This window comes from Podarcis vaucheri (assembly GCF_965113315.1).
Source record: "Podarcis vaucheri genome assembly, chromosome: Z".
Lineage (NCBI taxonomy): Eukaryota > Metazoa > Chordata > Lepidosauria > Squamata > Lacertidae > Podarcis > Podarcis vaucheri.
Window position 1 is genome coordinate 45,447,252 of NC_138758.1, and position 18,611 is coordinate 45,465,862.

Consider the following 18,611-nt stretch of genomic DNA (forward strand, 5'->3'; position numbering starts at 1 on the left):
GTTTTGTCAACTTTTCAAAACTGACCCCCTTTCTAAAGTTATTCATCTTTCAATGCAGGCCTGAGGTTGTGGCTGAGTGCTCTGAGGGGGAGGAGTTACAGCCTAGAGGAAGCCAGGATGAATTGAGGGAGGAGTTAGCAGCCAGCAGCAGTCAAACTTAGCTCTTTGCAGATTCTGGGAGCTCATGAACAGGGGAGTTTAATGGGGAGGCCCAGGCCCAGAGGACAATCTCACGGTGTACATAGGACCAAGAGACATGGAAGGCAAGGCAGCTGCTGCAGTGACTTGCAGCACCTCTGCCATGTTTGTCTTTCTGCCAGAGAATATGCAATAGTACACTTGCATCAAGTGCAAGCTGACTGTCTTGCTAGAAGAGAAGGTGCAACAAACTTGAGGCCTGCCCAGCCACAGCCACAACATGCATAATTTCTTGATAGAATTGAGTTGGCTGTGATGGAACAGCAAGATAGATGGGGTTTCCCCAGCAATGAGGAAGATCACCCATTGCAAGAGACTAACCCCTGGAGGTATGTGACACACAGAAGTAGGATAGTCACAAGCCACGTTTTATCATTAGAGTTGCAAAATTGCTTCCATGTTCTTACCTTGGGCACCAATTCTCAGCCAGAGGAGCTAGGACAGCAGTTCCCAACCTCAAAATACACCAAGGGGGCTGTGGAACGTACAGTGCACAGAAGGATTCCTGCCACCCCCCAGAGGAGAAAGAAGACAGGAGGAGATGGACTTGAAGGAATCTTTTTCCATTCTTGATCTAACCGCTTCAGATCCAAGGCTCTTGATCATGGATGTGTATGGTAATAACGTACTTGCTACCTTCCATGGAGACGATATCGGAGAAAGGGAATTGCTCAAACCCTAAGATTTCTGCCTTTGTAACTGATCTCAACAACATCAAAATAAGCTCCAATACACAAGAGGGGATGACTGAAGTTAAGATGATGCAGACCTTAGAAGATTCCAAGCAGGCTTTGGAAGGCACAGTACATGGAATGATTCCTGCCACTCCCAAGAGAAGGAAGAGATGTGTGGTGGTGACAGGTGACTCCCTACTGAGGGGAACAGAAGCAGTTGTGTGCAGAGGAAACTGGATATCCCAGGAGGTGTGCTGTCTTCCAGGTGCAAGATTCAAGATGTGACAGAGAAGTTGTGAAGTCTTATGAAGCCCACTGACCACTAACCTGATTCATGTGCATACTAATAATACTTCCATACACAGCCCTTAATGTATAGCAAAGGACCAAACTGCGGGAGGCAGTGGAAGACAGGAGTGCCTGGTGTGCTCTAGTCCATGGGGTCAAGAAGAGTCGGACATGACTAAACAACAAATGAGACTATGCACAGGAAGCTGAAAAGCCTTGGGACACAGGTGGTGTTTTCATCACTCCTTCCTGTTGAAGGTCATGGTCCAGAAGGAGTGAGGAAAACACTGGAGGTAAACCACCGGCTGCACAGTTGGTGGTGTCAGGAAGGGTTTGGCTTCTTGGATCATGGTCTGTGCTTCCTTGAGGAAGGAATTATGGGAAGAGATGGGCTGCACCTCACAGCTGTTGGCAAGAATGTGTTTGCTAGGAGTCTCGCGAACTTGATCAGGAGAGCTTTAAAGTAGAACAGGGGTCCTCAAACTACGTTCTGCAGGCCAGATCCAGCCCGCCCATTGCCCGGGATGACCACAGTCAACACGAGCTTCCTTCCCTCTGAACCGCTACTACTGCAAGCAGCTGGGTCCAATCCCTTCCGGCAGCGCCTCTTTCCTTTCCCCCCTCTTACTTGGTCACCCTCCACTCTCATATCCCCCCCCCATTGAAATACTTGTAAGTTTATGTTGATTAAAATTGTTCTTCAGATTAAATATTGTTTTGTTTTTCCTGTTTTTTGTGCACTACAAAGAAAATATGTGCAGTATGCATAGGAATTTGTTCATTTTTTTTTTCAAACTATAGTCCAGCCCCCAACAGTGTCTGAGAGACAATGGCCCCCTGTTTAAAAAGTATGAGGACCCCTGAAATAGAACAAGTGGGGTGTTGCAGGGTTCTTTCCTGCATCCATTGTTGTTCAACATCTTTATAAATGACTTGGATGAAGGAATTGAGGGGATACTCACCAAATTTGCAGATTACACCAAATTGGGAGGGGTAGCTAATGCCGTAGAAGACAGAATCAGTATTTAAAATGGTCTTAACTGATTGGAGAACAGGACCCAAGCTAAAAAATGAATTTTAATAGGGACAAATGTAAGGTTCTGCACATAGACAGGAAGAACCAGCTGCACAAATATATGATGGGGGACACCTGGCTTATAAGCAGTACATGTGAAAAGGATCTAGGGGTCTTTGTTGACCACGAGCTTAACACGAGTCACCAGTGTGATGGAGCAGCAAAGAAAGAAAGAAAAGGAAAGGAAGAGTCCAGATCAAAGGAAGTAATAATCCCACTCTATTCTGCCTTGGTCAGACCACACCTGGAATATTGTGTCCATGCTGGGAGCCACAATTTAAGAAGGATATTGACAAGCTGGAACATGTGCAGAGGAGAGTCAATATAATCAAGGGTCTGGAAACCAAACCTTATAAGGAACCGTTTAAGGAGCTGGATATGTTTAGCTTGGAAAAGAGAAGACTGAGAGGAGATATGATAGCCACCTTCAAATATCTCAAGGTTTATCCCATAGAAGATGTAGCAAGCTTGTTTTCTGCTGCTCTGGAGGGTAGGACCTAAACCAATGGATTCAAGTTACAAGAAAGTAGATTCTGAGTAAACATCAGGAAGACCTTTCTGGTGGTAAGAGCTGTTTGACAGTGGAACAGAGTCCCTCAGAAGGTAGTGGATTCTTCTTCCTTAGAGATTTTTAAGCAGAGGTCGGATAGCCACCTGTCATGGGTGCTTTAGTTGAGATTCCTGCATTGTTTGGGGGCTGGACTAGATGACCCTTGAGTCCCTTCCAACTCTACAATTCTTTGATTCCCCCCCCCACCTGTGCCCACACCCTCTTATTCTACCCATAAAAATGTGCAAATCCTTACAATGTTCATGGTGTTCATTTAAGCATCTAATCCCACACTGGTATTAGATAAAAAATAGAGCAAGATTATCTCTGACCTAAAACCATGCAAAAGGAATCATTACACAAAACAAAGAAGCAGCTCTTTCCAATTGTTTGACTCAAATAACAAAGCGATGATCTAGAAATGGATGAAGCAGTCACCCTCTCCTCAAACACACACTCAGTGAGAGTCATCTACCAGGGAACAAGCAATTCAGCCAGGTCTAGGATTTTAAAAAAGTAATTTCTGGTAGAAAACTGTGGGCTAAGCAAATTCACACGCCATGCTCTGCAAAACCATGACTTTACCTGAATGTCCCGGCTTTGGAGGGAGACCACTTTGCCACTTCAATGGCTGTTTAGATAAGCACAACAGCTAAGACAAAGTTTTGCTTATGGTGTCGTCTGAACACAGCACTGTGCTTAAGGTCTCTCCTCTTTCACCGCCGTCTATGACCAAAGACCCCAACATTTCCCAAGAAGAAATCAATACATTTCTTGTCAGGTCCCCCTTCCCAATCACAACCACAGCAATACTGCTTCCCCGCTTCCTGCCATAGAAGCCCTGCACACTTACTCACAAGTAAGCTCCCTCCTAAGCCTGAGCCCAGTGAGCTCCAGGTGGGTGCCAGGGAAGCTGAATTGTAGCAAGAGGGCAGTGGCACAACCAGGCACTCGCATCAGCAGCTAATTTAAATTGAGAGCAAATTTAATAAATAAATGGACAAAGAAGGTAAAAAGCCCAGCTTGTGCCAGAGCCGGAAGGATGCACAATCTGCTACATGGCAGTTGAAGGCTGAGTTTGTCCTGTTGGGAAGGAGTTTGTTTCTAGGAGCTCCACTCAATTCGGGACATTAGGGACCAAGGGACAAATCTGTGATAGCTCATATTTTCTGTGATGGCCTCAGTCAAATCATGGCACTTGGAGGGTATGTTTTCCTATGGTAACAGACTGTGCAGATCAGTAGAGAAACCTTAACTTTGATCCCAGGTTTAGACAACACATTAAGCTAAACTATGCCTTACAGGAGCAAATTGGGAGTGAATCCCTCACTAGGAACCATCATTTTCATGCAGTGACAGTAAGAAATACTCTGGGCTTACCAGGCCAGGCAGACCAGGCCGTTATACACTGTGCATCCCCACCACCACTTTACAGAGTTTAATTCAGACCTGGGCCAGTTCATCTAACCCTCAAGCCTAGTTGTGCCTTAAGAATAGAAGCAATTCCCCACTTCATCAAAAAAATATTTTAAAAAAGCATACAGGAGGATCGAACTTGCATTCCCTCACCCCAAACAACCGTGCTTTTGCAGCAATTCAGGCCCTCACCCCAATTTTACCAGTAGCCCTATGGCCTTGGTGTAATAATACTTTCCTCTAAGTCCATGGTTTTCAACCAGTGATCCTTGGCTCCCTGGGAAGACTTGAGGGATGTTCGGGAGAGCAGCAGAAGTCTATCCTTCCTTCCCTCCCTTTCATTTACTTATAGGCCATATCTTCCTGCATGCATGCATATATATATATATATATATATATATATATATATATATATATATGCAGGTTTTGGTGTCTTCGGGTGTCTTCCCGTGTAAGAGTCGGGGTGTCTGTGCGACGTTTCGACGAGGTCTCACTCGTCATCTTCAGGCTGGTGCTTTCGGCTTCTTGTTACTGGAACAGAGCAGAATCTGGTGTTTGAGTTCCTATAAATACTGTTGAGGGGTGTGGTGTATAGCCTCCAACGTTCTGGGCAGAGAGGAAGTTCCTAGATTAGTGTGCCTTTTCTTCTTTTGTTCCTTAATTACTTGAGGGATATCTTGAGTGATTTCATGAGTGATATTCTGAATACCACTGGGTGGGTCATTAAGTGTAGATTAGTTGCTAAAGCTTTCGTGTCTTGACCTCTTGAGCTTGTGAAGAGTTTTTTCTGAGAAGATGGCTGTGCTGCATTTAGTTGTGCTCTGGCTTGGCTTCGTGTATAGGGGCGAGCTGTGGTTTTGTGCCTTGTGCCAGCCAGATCTGTGTAGGGATTGCAGGGGGGTGCAGCATCCGGAGGAATGCAAAACCTGCATTCCTGTACCCGTGAAAATCTATATATATATCCTCTGTCATCGTCCTCTTCCTCACCATCTCCCAGACACGTTTCAGATTCCCATACCCTCCAATGTTCCTTAGAGGAAAATAGGGACTTTTCTCACTCACTCCCCAACTGACCCTCAACACCCCATTTTTTGTATCCCCCCCCAAGCAGTGCATTTCCTGTCAGATGAAGGGCAAGTCCCACTCCAAATGCATAAATGGGACATAGCACACACACTCTCCACTGCCCTGAAAAAAACCCTTAATACTGTTTTTATTTTGCTAAGTTTGGTACGTCTTTGTACTGGCACATATGCAAACACTTTTGATCCAAAACTTTAACGTGACTGATGTTTGGTACTCTTCCAAACCAAAGTTCAAATGCTGTTCTATTTGTAGCTTTTATTAGCAGTCTGTTCTGCAAATATGTTGCTTTCATCACTGCCTCACCCCAATATTCAAATGATAAATTAGACTGTGCCAGCATATACCTGACAATCTCCGTAAGAGAGTAATTCTTTCTCTCTGGTACGCCATTTTCTGGGATACAGGTTGCACTTGAATTCTTCTTGACCATATTTGCTCTTTCTTGACCTGTGTCCATTATTTTCAAAACCTTGTGCATACAAAATTCCATCTCTGGTAATTGCACATCTGTCGCGATTAAAATTTACATTAAAAGCATGCTTGGTCAGAGTTGACACACTCAGCAAACTGTCTGTTAATTCTGGCAAGTAAACTATATTTCTCACTTCGTTACAAATAGTTTCTCTGCCTGCAACACACTGAAGCAAACCTGTTCCTTTTCTTTGCACAGATATTCTATGGCCATTTGCGATTGTAACTGTCTCTGATGCATTTTCATTTACTGGTAACTCTCTGAAAAAAATCAGCATCACATGTCATGTGCATTGAAGCTCCTGAATCAATTAACCAACTAGAAGAGTTACTGTCAACAGCATCAGTTTTCCTCTAACTTGAGATTGCTAGATAGCAATCTGATGGAACTGCAAATGCATTTTTAGTTTGCTTTCTGCCACCACCCTGGAACTTTTCTTTATTAGTGCCACTTTGTTTTGTACAATTCTGTGCAAAATGCCCTATTTTCCCACACAAGAAGCATCTAGTTTTATCTCTTTCGCCTGCACCTTGGAAATCAGTTTTATTTTTAAAATTATACTTATCAGTCTTTTGTACAGCAAATACTTGCGTTTCACCCTCTGCTGCCTTTTCTGCTCTCCTAGCAGCCTCCTCTTAAAGTCTTAATACAATGTATTTTTGTGTGTTCCCACTTACACCAAAAACGATGCTGAAAATGGGCAGGGATGGAATGGTGTGGGGCAAGGGTGAAACGAAAAAATTCCCACTTATGTGTGTCCCAGTGACATACAGCGTGGCCCAAAATGGAACCTGTAAGTGGGGATTCCCTATATCCCACAGGTGAGCTACAAAAAGAACGTGGTTGGTCAAGGGAGCCAAGGACTCAAAAAGGTTGAAAACCACTGCTCTAAGCGGTTCATAAAAGCACTTACATAAATAAAAAGGCACTTGTATGATATTGTATCTACAGCTCCTGCAGATGCTACAGCTGGAAAGATTAATTTCATTTTCACTTATATGCAAACATAGAGAGCCGGGTTTAGTATGCACTCAAAGCTACTTACAAGTTTTGTTCACTCCACCTGCAGACACAATCCCTGCCAACACCAGAAACAAAAGGTGGCGGCAAAAAGGGGAAATGGACCCCCCACTTTCATAATGTTGGAGCAGGTCAAAGGTCTGACATGGTCCAGCATCCTGATCCTAAAATAGCCAAGCAGACGTTCACGGGAAGCATGAAAGCAGGGCCTGAATGCAACAGTGCTCTCCCCAGTTGCAATTCCCAGCAGCTGATGTTCATAGGCATTATGACAAGTAGCTGCTGACAGCCTTATTCTCAATAAATGTGTTGAATCCACTTTTAAAGCCTTGCAAGTTGGTAGAAGTAAACTACACAGTTCAATGATGTGCTGTGTGAAGTACTTCCTTCTATCTGTCCCAAGTGAGGAAGAAAAACATATCCCAATCTGCTTTATCCACACAATGCGTAACATTATATGCCTCTATCACATTCTTCCCACCATCACAACCTCCTTGCCTTTCCCCCAAACTAAAACATGTAAAAATAAAAAAAATATAGAAAGAACTCTATACTCGACACAGGTACCACAACACAGGCACTACTCCTCTTGGCAAAAGCGAAAAGGAAAAAGAAACAACAGTGGTTTAATCCCCACTACAGCAGCTGTGCAAGCAGAGCTGTGGCAATTTACAGCTGAAGTTAAGGTGGAATCAATTACTGTTCCTTGGATAGGTTATCACAAAGCTACCCATCATGAGTATCTTATGAAGGTGAGAGGAGTTCAGACATCACCTGTGTCTTCCCCTTGCCTTGTCTCTGAAGAACATCAGTCAGAGACTACTATTCCAGAAGTCTCTCTTCTCAGTCCCAGAAAGTCTGCACAGTGGTAAGCGGCAGCTTTTTAAAAAGCCTTAACAACAAAAAGCCTTGAAGTGATAAAACTTCGATTTGCAGGGCGCTGCAATAACAGATTTGCTTTCTCAGTGCAAACAGCAAAAAACAAAACAACCCCACCCCCCCCCAAAAAAAAACCACACCACTGTGCTGCTGATACCTGCTTGATGAGTGTGATCAAACTTTAAAAGGCATCAAGGTACAGTATATGTTGTCCCATTGCTTTGTCTTTATCTGACTGAATATAGCATAGAAAAGCCAGGCTCTTCTGACAGCACTGAAGCCTTCAATTCACATGTTTTGAGTTATACAAGAGATAATGACAACAAAGGCATGTTGAAGTTGTCATCCTATTTGTCATCTAGCATTTACCCTTGCCCTAGAGAGAACATCCCTCCAAACTCCCCCAGGCCACACTTTGTTGCTCTTGTCAAATAATTTAAAAAGAAAATTTGGCTACACAGTACCCAGAGGCAGGGGACCAGCCTGGAACTTTTAAGAGCAAGGGAGTTTAAACATGAATGCCTCAAGGCCAGAGGCAGCTGATGTCCCTTGGGACTGGTAAGGCAGAAAGCACGGGCACCAAGGGTAGGTGGGGACAGAACCAATAACAAGCAGAGGCAACTAATCCTCGTTTGGTTTGGTCTCTTGCTGCATTCTGCAATGAGAAGGAAGCTGACCCAGTAAGGGTCAGTCAGGGCCACTCCCTGGGTTAGTCATAAGCAAGAAGGCAGGCACAGAGGGGCTGACTGAGGGCAGAATGAGGTTGATGGGGCAGCTAATTCTGATAGACCAGCATTCACTGCTCAAGGCACATTCTGCTGCTTGCCTTCTATCACTGTGCCACTGAGAGCGTGCTCACTTATGGCTTATGTGTGTGGTACGGAAGCTGTACTACCCAGGACAGGATGGGGTTGTGCAGGGTTGTTAAGGCAGCAGAGAGCATTGTTGGCTGCCCACTCTCCACCTTAGAGCAGATTTATGCCACAAGGTGCCATAGGAAGGCACTGGACATAGTAAAAGATCCATCGCATCCTGTTCACTGTCTCTTCGAGCTCTTGCCGTCGGGACGGAGATACAGGTCGATGAAGACAAGAACGAGCCGTCTTAAGAACAGCTTCTTCTCCAGAGCGATCTCGGCCCTGAATGGGAAGCCCGGACTTTGAAAGTCATCTAATCTCCCTTGCTGTATTATACTGTATTGTTTAATTAGTGTTTTTATGGAGCAGTCAAGTAATTTCGTTGTCCCCGAAGGGGGCAATGAAAATAAAGATATTATTATTATTATTATTATTATTATTATTATTATTCCCTTTACAAAGAAATAACCCCAAATAGCCCTCCTCCCATGCTAACGTGACTGCTGCCTAGGATCTGGAGGAGAAGCCCTCCTCTGTTCCCTGTGGTGGAAGAGTGGTTGGCAGTGGCTAGGGAGGGCATTCTCTGTGGTGGCACCCAACTTGTGGAACACCTTCCTCCCACTGAAGTTTAGCTATCCACCTTCTCCTGCTGTTTTCTGCTGGTGAATGACTATTACTATTACTATTACTATTACTATTCCAGCAGGCATTTGCCTTTGCTGGGTAGATGTTTTTATTTGAATATTATTTTAACCTGTCATGCCTGCTTGCTTCCATTGTATTTTGCTGTGGTTTTACAGCAAGGCTGTAACTTATGCAGAAAAGCAGTGTGAATACAGGTGTAGCTATATGGATATATACATAAATCAAATCCACTTATGACCATAGATAGAGCAGTTGGTCAGTTATCAGCATGGTGCTGATAACACCAAGGCTGCAGGTTTGATCCTGATGAGGGACAGATGCATATTGTAGGGGCTTGGACTAGATGATCTTCATGGTCCCTTCCAACTCTATGATTCTCTTATTCTTTTGCAGAAGAAGCTGAACTGAGGAGGGTGACAAGAAAAGAGGGGTGTCTTTGAGATGGTAAAGGGGAGAATGGTGGTCACTCACCATGACGGAGATGTGAAGAATATGCATCTGTTCCTCCACAATCTCTGACGGCTCCTGCAGGGTCGGTGGTGTGTTCCTAGAGAGCTGTTCAGCACTGCTCATAGAGACATGGAAATAGAGGGTGCCATTTTCCAGCCACTGCTGCTTCCAGTGTACCAAGGAAATGTCAGAAACCGTCCCGGACATCTCTGCAAGAACAGAAACAAAGAGTTGTTCAGTATATTTAGGTACTGTTGAAAAGGGCTTCTTCCTGGGTATCTCTCAGCAACTCCCATTCTCAACAGTACCCAAGCTTAAAGATCATGTAACTGCATGTAACTGCTCACAATATCATATGATTGCAGAGTTTGAAAGGATTCCCAAGGATTTTCTGGTCCAACTCCCCAGTGGCGTAGCGTGGGGGGTGCAGGGGGGCGGCCACACCGGGCGCAACATCTGGGGGTTAGGGTTAGGGGGCGCAAATTACTTGCCTTGCCCCGGGTGCTGACAACCCACGCTACGTCACTGCAACTCCCTAGAATGCAGGAATCACAGCTAAAGAATCCGTGTCAGATAGTCATCCAACCTTTGCTTTAAAACCTCCAATAAAAGTCCACCACCTTCCAAGGTTGCCCATTCTACTGTTGAACAGCTCTTATCATGCCCTTTGACAACGTGCTATAGATCAGCCTTCCTCAACCTGGTGCTCTACAGATGTTTCCTTCTACAATTTGCAACACTCCATCTGTTGACCGTGCAAGCTAGAGTTAATGTGAGTTGTAGTCTGAAATATCTGGAAGGCATCAGGTTGGGGAAGTCTGCTACATCTTTCACAGCAAAGGTGTCCAGTGAAGCCCTCTGCACTGTGAACCTTCTGGGAATAAGGCAGGGGGATCCTGCCCACCCTGTGGCCAAGTTCAGCCATGAAAGAGAAGTGGGTAGGAGGAGCACATTGAGTCCAAGGCTCACTACAGCTCATTCACATGGCACAATTATGGGGAAACTTAGTCCCTCCAGATGTTGCTGAACTACAACTCCCATCAGACCCAGCAAGCATGGTCCATGGCCAAGGTTGATGGATGTTGTAGTTCAGGAACATTTGGAGGGCCAAAGGTTCCCAACACCTGATTATGATTTCCAGCTACATGAATAAGGAGTGTGAATGCCACACTCCCACCCAATATCTATTTCTCTTTCAAAGCTTCATGCAAAGATTGAATCTGGTTTCAAACAAAGCTTGAGTTTCCTGCAATGTACAAGCAGAGGTGTACCTTGCGCCTCCAAAGCTGGGAGAGATCATGGACCAGAAATTAAAAAGTTTGCATTTTGTTGCCTTTTGCATCCCAGAGCCATTGGAGTTTGGTTGCTCTGCTCCTCCTCTCCTTCCCCCTCCCCCTCTTCTCTGTTTGTCCATCTGCCTGCCTTTCTGCCTCCCTCCTTCTCCTCACTGCTTTCCCTTTCACCTCCTTCCTCTTCCTCTTCCCTTTTCCTTCTCCTACAAATTAGTGCCCACCCTGCTGCAGTGATGGCCTATGCCAGCAACTGGATTCCTACACCAAGGTGAACAGAGGAGCCTGCATGCCTTGCCCAGGCAACCCAGAGCAGTGGAGGAGCAGCCCAGGGTGGACTCCGAATCACTATGAGCCAGAGTGGAGAAGCACAATTTTTGTGGGGCCCACCCCCCCGGGCCTGCGCCCTTGGCAGTGGCCAACCTGACCAACCCCTAGGTACATCCTGTGTCCAACCTCAGGAACTCTTGTTTGTTTAAATTCTAATTTTAGTGAGAATAAACCAGGATAAAACAGTGGTTTCAGATCACTAGATAAACAAACTCTTTGCATGGCAGGGAGAACAGTGGCCTGTTCAAAGTCATAAATGAATGCTTCAGGTCTTCTCCTTGCAGCCATGAAAGAGAAGTGGGTAGGAGGAGCACATTGAGTCCAAGGCTCACTACAGCTCATTCACATGGCACAATTATGGGGAAACTTAGTCCCTCCAGATGTTGCTGAACTACAACTCCCATCAGACCCAGCAAGCATGGTCAATGGCCAAGGTTGATGGATGTTGTAGTTCAGGAACATTTGGAGGGCCAAAGGTTCCCAACACCTGACATAGCAGGAAAACATGGATTCCCATTATGTCTTAATCAAGCCACAGGCTATTAAGACAGGAAAACCATTTCAAATCCTTATATAAGGAGAAGCAAGTCATTCACAATGTCTGGCTTCAACCCTTAGAATTGAACCCCATATGGTTTGGTGACCCTGGGCCAGTTGCCCAAATTTTAGGTTATTAAATTTGATGCAACTTTATTAGGCTACTCGTATCTCAGAAGCTCCTGGTGATGAACACGTACACACTGCACACAAAACCTCTTCCAAATACCACCAAATTAAAACTAGTACAAACATTGCCAACAGCAGAACACAAAACACTCAACCTGCTTAGGCTCAGCTACCAAAAATGAGCTGAAACTGAAAGACCCTACACCATTTCTGAAAGATACTCATGAATACAAGCAAAAGGAGCAGCCATGCACAATCTTCGTGGTCTTAAAAAAGGGGCTTGCCCCTGGCTTCAGAATTAAGATATGCAGTAGCTGCTCTTGGAAAGATTGTAGCCAACAGCTACAGACTTCAATATTTTAAAATTCTGCTCATGTCAAGGACTCATATGCCCCTCTGCGCAAGAGAGGTTTTCTGCTCCACGTAAGTTCATTTTCCTTTCTCCAACACTGGCCCCCAGCACAAACTCCCTATTTTGCAGTACTGAAAAGATAGCTGATGTGAGTTTAAGCTGGTGGAACAGATATGAACAGGCAAAACAGACCCTATCTAGAAAGTGAAACCCTTTGCGTGGAGCTTAGCTTACCTGTCCATCAGACTTATCCCCCTCCACCCCCTCACAAAACTCCCACTGTTCTATAGCTGACTGAATACCCAGCTGCTGTTTTCCCCCTTGACAGAGACAAGGTTAAACCATTATTGCAAACTCCCTTACTCAGCACTTTGCTAATTATTCTATCGACATATCCAAGACAGAGGCATTGCCACTTGAATCCCCAACGAGGACAGTTAGTGGCCCAGGTCGCTCATTATCCAACCAGGAACAAGGACAGGAAACACAAACTTCCATCTAATGGCCCTATCTGAATACTTCAGGAGAGCTGGGGAATAAACGCCTATCAACAACAGCAACATAGGTAGCTGCCTTATTCTGAATCAAACCCACAGGGTCATCTACCGCAGTACTGTGCACATTGACCGGACTGGAAGCAGTTCCCCAGGGTTTCAGATGGGAAATCTCTCCCAGTCCTGCCTAAAGATGCCAGGAACTGAACACGAGACCTTCTGCATGCAGGACGCATGCTCTCCCCTGATAAATTAACAATGCTTTGTTTGCTTGTTTATTAAAAATGTGTATTCAATCTTCCTTGAAAGCTTTTAAGTGAACCAACAGATATCCCATGTGCCAATATAATACCTGGGCCAGAATATAATTGTCCTTCCGATTCTGCACTTCACAGAAGCTCACAATACAATCCTCAACCCAAATAACATGCCAAAATGCATTTAAAAAAAACTGTACAAAATTTAGGACAAAATAACCTCATGTTGATTTTACCTCAGAGTACTGTAAGAACAGGTCATTACGAACTTATGAATGAACACATGCAGAAACTGACGTAGCAGAAATACAGTGATCCATCCAACACTACTCATAGATACACATTTAGAACTTGCCTACATCAAACTGCATTGGTCTCCTGAGTCATTCCTGAACATCCGTTTGTTTTGAAAAGCATTTCCTAGGCACTACTCTACCCACTGCAACACTTTTGACTCTTCATCGTTCAGGCTTTTCATTACCATTTCCCTCCCACTCTCTCTCTCTCTCTCACTCCACCCCCCGTTCCTGTTTCGTATGTTTAATAAAGGCAGAAAGCCCTGTGGGCAGGGACTGTATTACTGCTGCTTTCTGTACGGCGTCTAGGATGTGAATGATGCTAAACAAGCATTAAATATTAATACTGATAGCAGTAGACAGTAGACTCTGAAATTGTGAAGAAAATATGGAGAACGACCAAGTGGTACACACAGAATGAAGACAGGAGATCTCATGGCTGGGTCGCAGTTTCTCAAATGTGGTGGCTAAGGAAGTTCGTGGCAGAGACAGAACCCAAGGGGCACTGTGGTGCAGCACTCTGCTTCCCAAATGGGGAGCATCAGTGCTGCAGCCTGCTCAGTGCTACCTCACTTGCCCACCTGCACCCTGGCCACATCACAAGCCTCTGCCAGAACAAGGCAGAGAAGGGAAGTTATGAGGAGAAGGGAAGTTAAAGAAGAAAGGGAAAGTTATGGGGAATGGAAGTCTCCTTCCTCTGAGGTTTAAGGCTGGAGCAGATCAGGAGTAGAATTAGAGAGAGAAAAGGTTGTTTCAAACAAACTAACTAACTAGGAACATAAAGAACAAATATACAAGAAGAAATCTGCTGTAGGTGCATGTACAAGAAGGAAGGATGAATGCACATGCAGCCTGGAAGGCGAGTAGGGCACAAGTTGAGTGTGAAAGGAGAAGCAGAAAAGGCAGACCCTCCAATTGTCCCCTTTTTCTAGGGGCATCCCTGATTTAGAGAAGCCATCCAGGTTTGTGATTTGATCCTGGAATGTCCTGCTTTTCCTTAGAATATACCTATTTTCATTAGAGAAATGTTGAAGGGAATGGAGTTTTGTTGGAAGCTGCCCAAGGTAGCTGGGGCAACCCAGGAAGATGTGTGGGGTATAAATACAGTGGTACCTCGGTTTTCAAACATAATCTGTTCCAGAAGACCATTTGACTTCCAAAACATTCAAAAAACAGAAGCATTTACTTACGGAAAACTCAATACGGAAGCTGCATGGCATGTTTGACTTCAGAAAAGCATTCGAAAACTAACCCTAACCCTAACCCTAACATTCAACTTCCGAGATGTTCGAAAACCAAGGTACCACTGTAGTAAAATTATCATTATGGAATGGGACGTCCCTATTTTCATCAGAAAAATGTTGGAGGGTATGGCAAGGAATGGCAGGAGATGACAACTACTTTGAATGGCATCTTTGGGCAAGGGAGGGGGAAATATAAAAGAACCCTTCCCCACTTTTGAGCCTAAAATAGGAAGGCTGGGTCCAGGGTCAATGTATGGGCTTACCTATAGGAAATTTAAGCTATAGAACTCCTTGTTGTAACAATGATATTATTATGGCAAAGAATTTGGCAATCTTCAAAGATGGATTAGGGAGTACAGTAATGGAAAATGATTCCAGTAACTGCTAACTGTTTAGGACAAAATTTGTATCTACCTGCTATACTAATTGTCACCTCTCAAGCAGATCCTGGAGGTAGAAAGTTTCGGAACCGAAAGCTTGTCTAATTAGCACCCATTCATTGTTACTAATGGATTGAAAAAAGTGAAACCTTCCCATAGCAAAGTTTGGGGAGTGGGGCATTGGGGGAAATAGCCAGAGAATTTTTTTCACTCCAGGTCACTTCATGGAGTTGAAAGGCGACATGGCAGAACACAATGCTCTTTCCTGCTTCATCATTACTGTTCAAAAGGGGGAGATGGGAACCATCCTCACAACCTCATGCTAAATAGGCAGCGAGTGAGTTCAAAGGTTTCATGGGTACCAGAGAGGTCCTTGTGGCTGTTGTTGTGCTCACAGGCACCATGTTGGCAACTGCAGAATTACAAGGGAGCATTCAGGGCCTTTGGCACTATCCCCCTTATTTCAACTGGATGGAAACACTTCAGAACAAGCAACTTCCTTTAAATATTTAGGGACGTGGTTTGGGCATGCTTACATTACATTGGGAATTCTTACATCCAGTGCATACTATATTACTATTTTCCAGAATTCTACTTTTCGGGGAAGTATTGAGGTTTCTGGACAAGACTGAGGACGTCCAGATAGTTCAAGAAAACCTTTAAATGCCCCTTTACCTCTTCCACAAGAGACAGTAGTTTTATATGCCGGAGAAGCCACAAAGCAAGCACCTTTAGTTGCTAAGGCTTCTTAGCTTTGCTTAGTTACTAAAAGGTATTAAGGACTGGATTCTGATAAGAAATCAAAATGATCCAAGGTTATCCAAACTATGCTTGTTGGAACAAGCTGTAAAAACTGCTGATAAGTCTTCTTGGTATTCCAACCTAGTCATCCAATATAAATCAACACTCCCCACACCTGGCTGAAATCCATCTAGGACAGCTCAATCAGGGCAAAGCAATAAATATGTTTAATCTATAGTGCTTGTAATAAACATCTCCCAGTACATAGAGATTAAATACTCTTAAATTGCTCCTTGAATGAAAACTTAAGCTGCATTCCTAACCACACTTACTAGGGAGTAAGTGCCATTGCTCAGGACTGCAGAGTCTGCTGTGTTTTGGGAAACTATCAGATATGATGCCTTCCAAAATCTGAGAAGGCTTTTCTCAAAACTGCATCCTCCATCGGGAGAGAATGTGTGCTTGTGGAACAAAATGGACAGAAACATTAAATCATTTATCATCCCATTCAAACTGCCCCCTCCCTGATAAAACAAGGTGAAAATGACTTTCTCCCATCAAAAGGATATTTCAGTTCTGCCTAATTACGAAGGTAAACTGAAGAACTGGTTTTTTTACAAGGACCTTGGTATTAACTATAGTTGGGAATTGGCAAATCAGTCAATTTCAGTTTTTCATTTTCCCAATATTTTCAGTTATCCAAATCAGTTCGTAAATTTTAAAAAGTCTTTATGAAAATTCATCAAAACCTTAGTGTGAATTTCTCCTAATATACACCTTTTTGCAAAGCTTATTTTCTCTTTTAGAGTTTCCATATTAGGATGCATCTGTGTATGTCATTTTCATTATTACATGCATTTTATGCAAACCTCAGCCTGGTATATGCATTTTTGCACACTATTTGATCGGAGAGTTGCAGCACAACACTCAGAGAAGTATTAATTTCAAAGGATGGCAATGTCACGTATTGTTTCAGTATGTGTGGATTAGGTACGTTTGCCTTTAACTGCAACCTTGATCACATTTGTGCCCCAACCCCTACTCATAATATAGGGTTGCCATACGTCTGGAATTTCCCGGACGTAGCTGGCCAGATTGGACGTCAGAAACTGTGTCTGGGCAGAAATCGCTTAAACATCCAGGAAAATCTGGACATATGGCAACCCATGTTGGCAGTGTTGTTTTTGGCGATCCTGCCTTAGCTCAAAAACTTCTTTTTTTCGGACTTTGCTCAACAACTTTTCTTTCTGGATTTTCACTTTTTGAAATGTAGCACCCCTTTCATAATACATTTGGCCTGCATAGCTGGCCATTAGAGCAAATCTTCTGAGACTCAATACTGACTGTTGGAGGGGGGGAGGTATTTTGTTGTGTTTTAGAGTATATTTTCATTCTGTTGAAACAGCTAAGTTTCAGCATGAACTAACTTTTCCAGCAGTGCCACTGTATACTTAATGGCTGCTTTCACTAATCAATCCTCCATAACCACAAATCTCTGAAGTGAGTACTCAAGAGAAAACTAGTGGGTCACACTGGGTAGTTCAGTGAAAAATGTCAACATGAGGTACATGGGCAGCAAAAAGACAAATCCATATTAAGAATTATTAGGAAAGCTTAATATAGTTAATGTCCCATCGGTTATATGTGCTGGGCATGAGGGTCAGATTCAGGGCTCTGTCAACAGAAGCATCATTTTCGAAGACTTGGGGATTAATAATACTGTTCCACTCTGCCTTTGTAATATCTCATTTAGAACACACTGTACTTTTCCACAGATAATTTGATTAGATAATGCAGGACCTAGAAAACTCAAGATGCTGTGCAGAAAGGAATAATGATGATCAGAAGGAAATCCACGAATTCTTAATCTCAAAACAAGAGGGGGAACAATTGCCCAAGCTTTCCTAGGCCAAACAGGCAGAAAGAGCTTTCAAGAGATTTATGAAAACATGTGAAAGAACTTCCTACGTAATTTTATTAAAATATTTGTACTTTGCCTTTTGATCTACAAAGTCACACAAGACAACTAATAAGAAATGTTTAAACTACAACAAAATAAGTATCAGTAAGCACTAATAAGACACAATAAAAAGAACCACCAAAGAAGCAAAACTCAACACAACTATCAGCAGCAATAATTCATTAATAAAAATCTGTATTGTAAAATCCCAAAAGCTGGACAGGAGAAACACCCTTGGCTGGAGCCAAAAGTGGGATGGGCAAGCTGCATGGAATCACAGATGGGGAGAGCACTGTTGCATCAGGTCCGGCTTGCAGGCTTCCCATGAGCAACCTAGTTGGCTGATGTGAGAACAGGATGCTGGACTTGAAGGACCTTTGGCCTGATCCAGCATACGTTATGTTCTCTCCTGAGAACAGAGTTTATCAGCTGGTAGAGGCACATAGAACAGAGTCTTCAGGGAAGACCTTAGCGTACATATAAGAGAAAGCAATTAATCAGGTACCCCAGATCCAAATTGTGGAATAAAGTACTTTGGTAAGATATAAAAGTGCCTTCTGTGGTTTTCAAGGGAAGTCTCAGCAAACATACACTCAAGATGCTTTAGGTGTTAGCAAAACCATGGTTTGAGCTTCTAGACTGGCAAGCCAGGATCTTGAACTAGTTGTTTTGTCTCCCCCACCATATGCTTAGAGGTTGGCTTCACAGATATGTAAGTTCACCCCCAACTCCACAGTGCAGAATCTTTCTGAGGTGCAGAAGTTCACTGCCCACCTATCCGAAAGCACTGGGAGCTGTCATCAGGAGATTTGGAGTAAAGTGTCACCATTATGCAGATGACACCCAATGCTATCTTTTTTATCCATCTGAATCAGGAGAGGGGGCAAAAGTGCTAGGCTAGGGCTTGGAGGCAGTGATGGGCTGGATGTGAGCCAATAAATTATATCAAATTCTTGAAAAGTCAGAGGTGTTATCCGTTCCACATTCACTAG

General features: G+C 43.8%; 1 protein-coding gene and 1 long non-coding RNA gene across 3 annotated transcripts in view; one reads left to right on the top strand and one right to left on the bottom strand.

Moving 5' to 3' along the window:
* Positions 1-18,611, bottom strand: part of ASTN2 (astrotactin 2) — a 672,988-nt gene that overhangs the window by 511,468 nt on the left and 142,909 nt on the right. For both annotated transcript variants that reach the window (XM_082208795.1, XM_082208796.1), the window contains exon 2: positions 9,632-9,819. In XM_082208795.1, the coding sequence (XP_082064921.1) occupies positions 9,632-9,819 (188 nt within the window). The remainder of the gene's footprint in view (positions 1-9,631; positions 9,820-18,611) is intronic.
* Positions 1-18,611, top strand: part of LOC309524411 — a 409,164-nt gene that overhangs the window by 370,640 nt on the left and 19,913 nt on the right. The window lies entirely within an intron of this gene.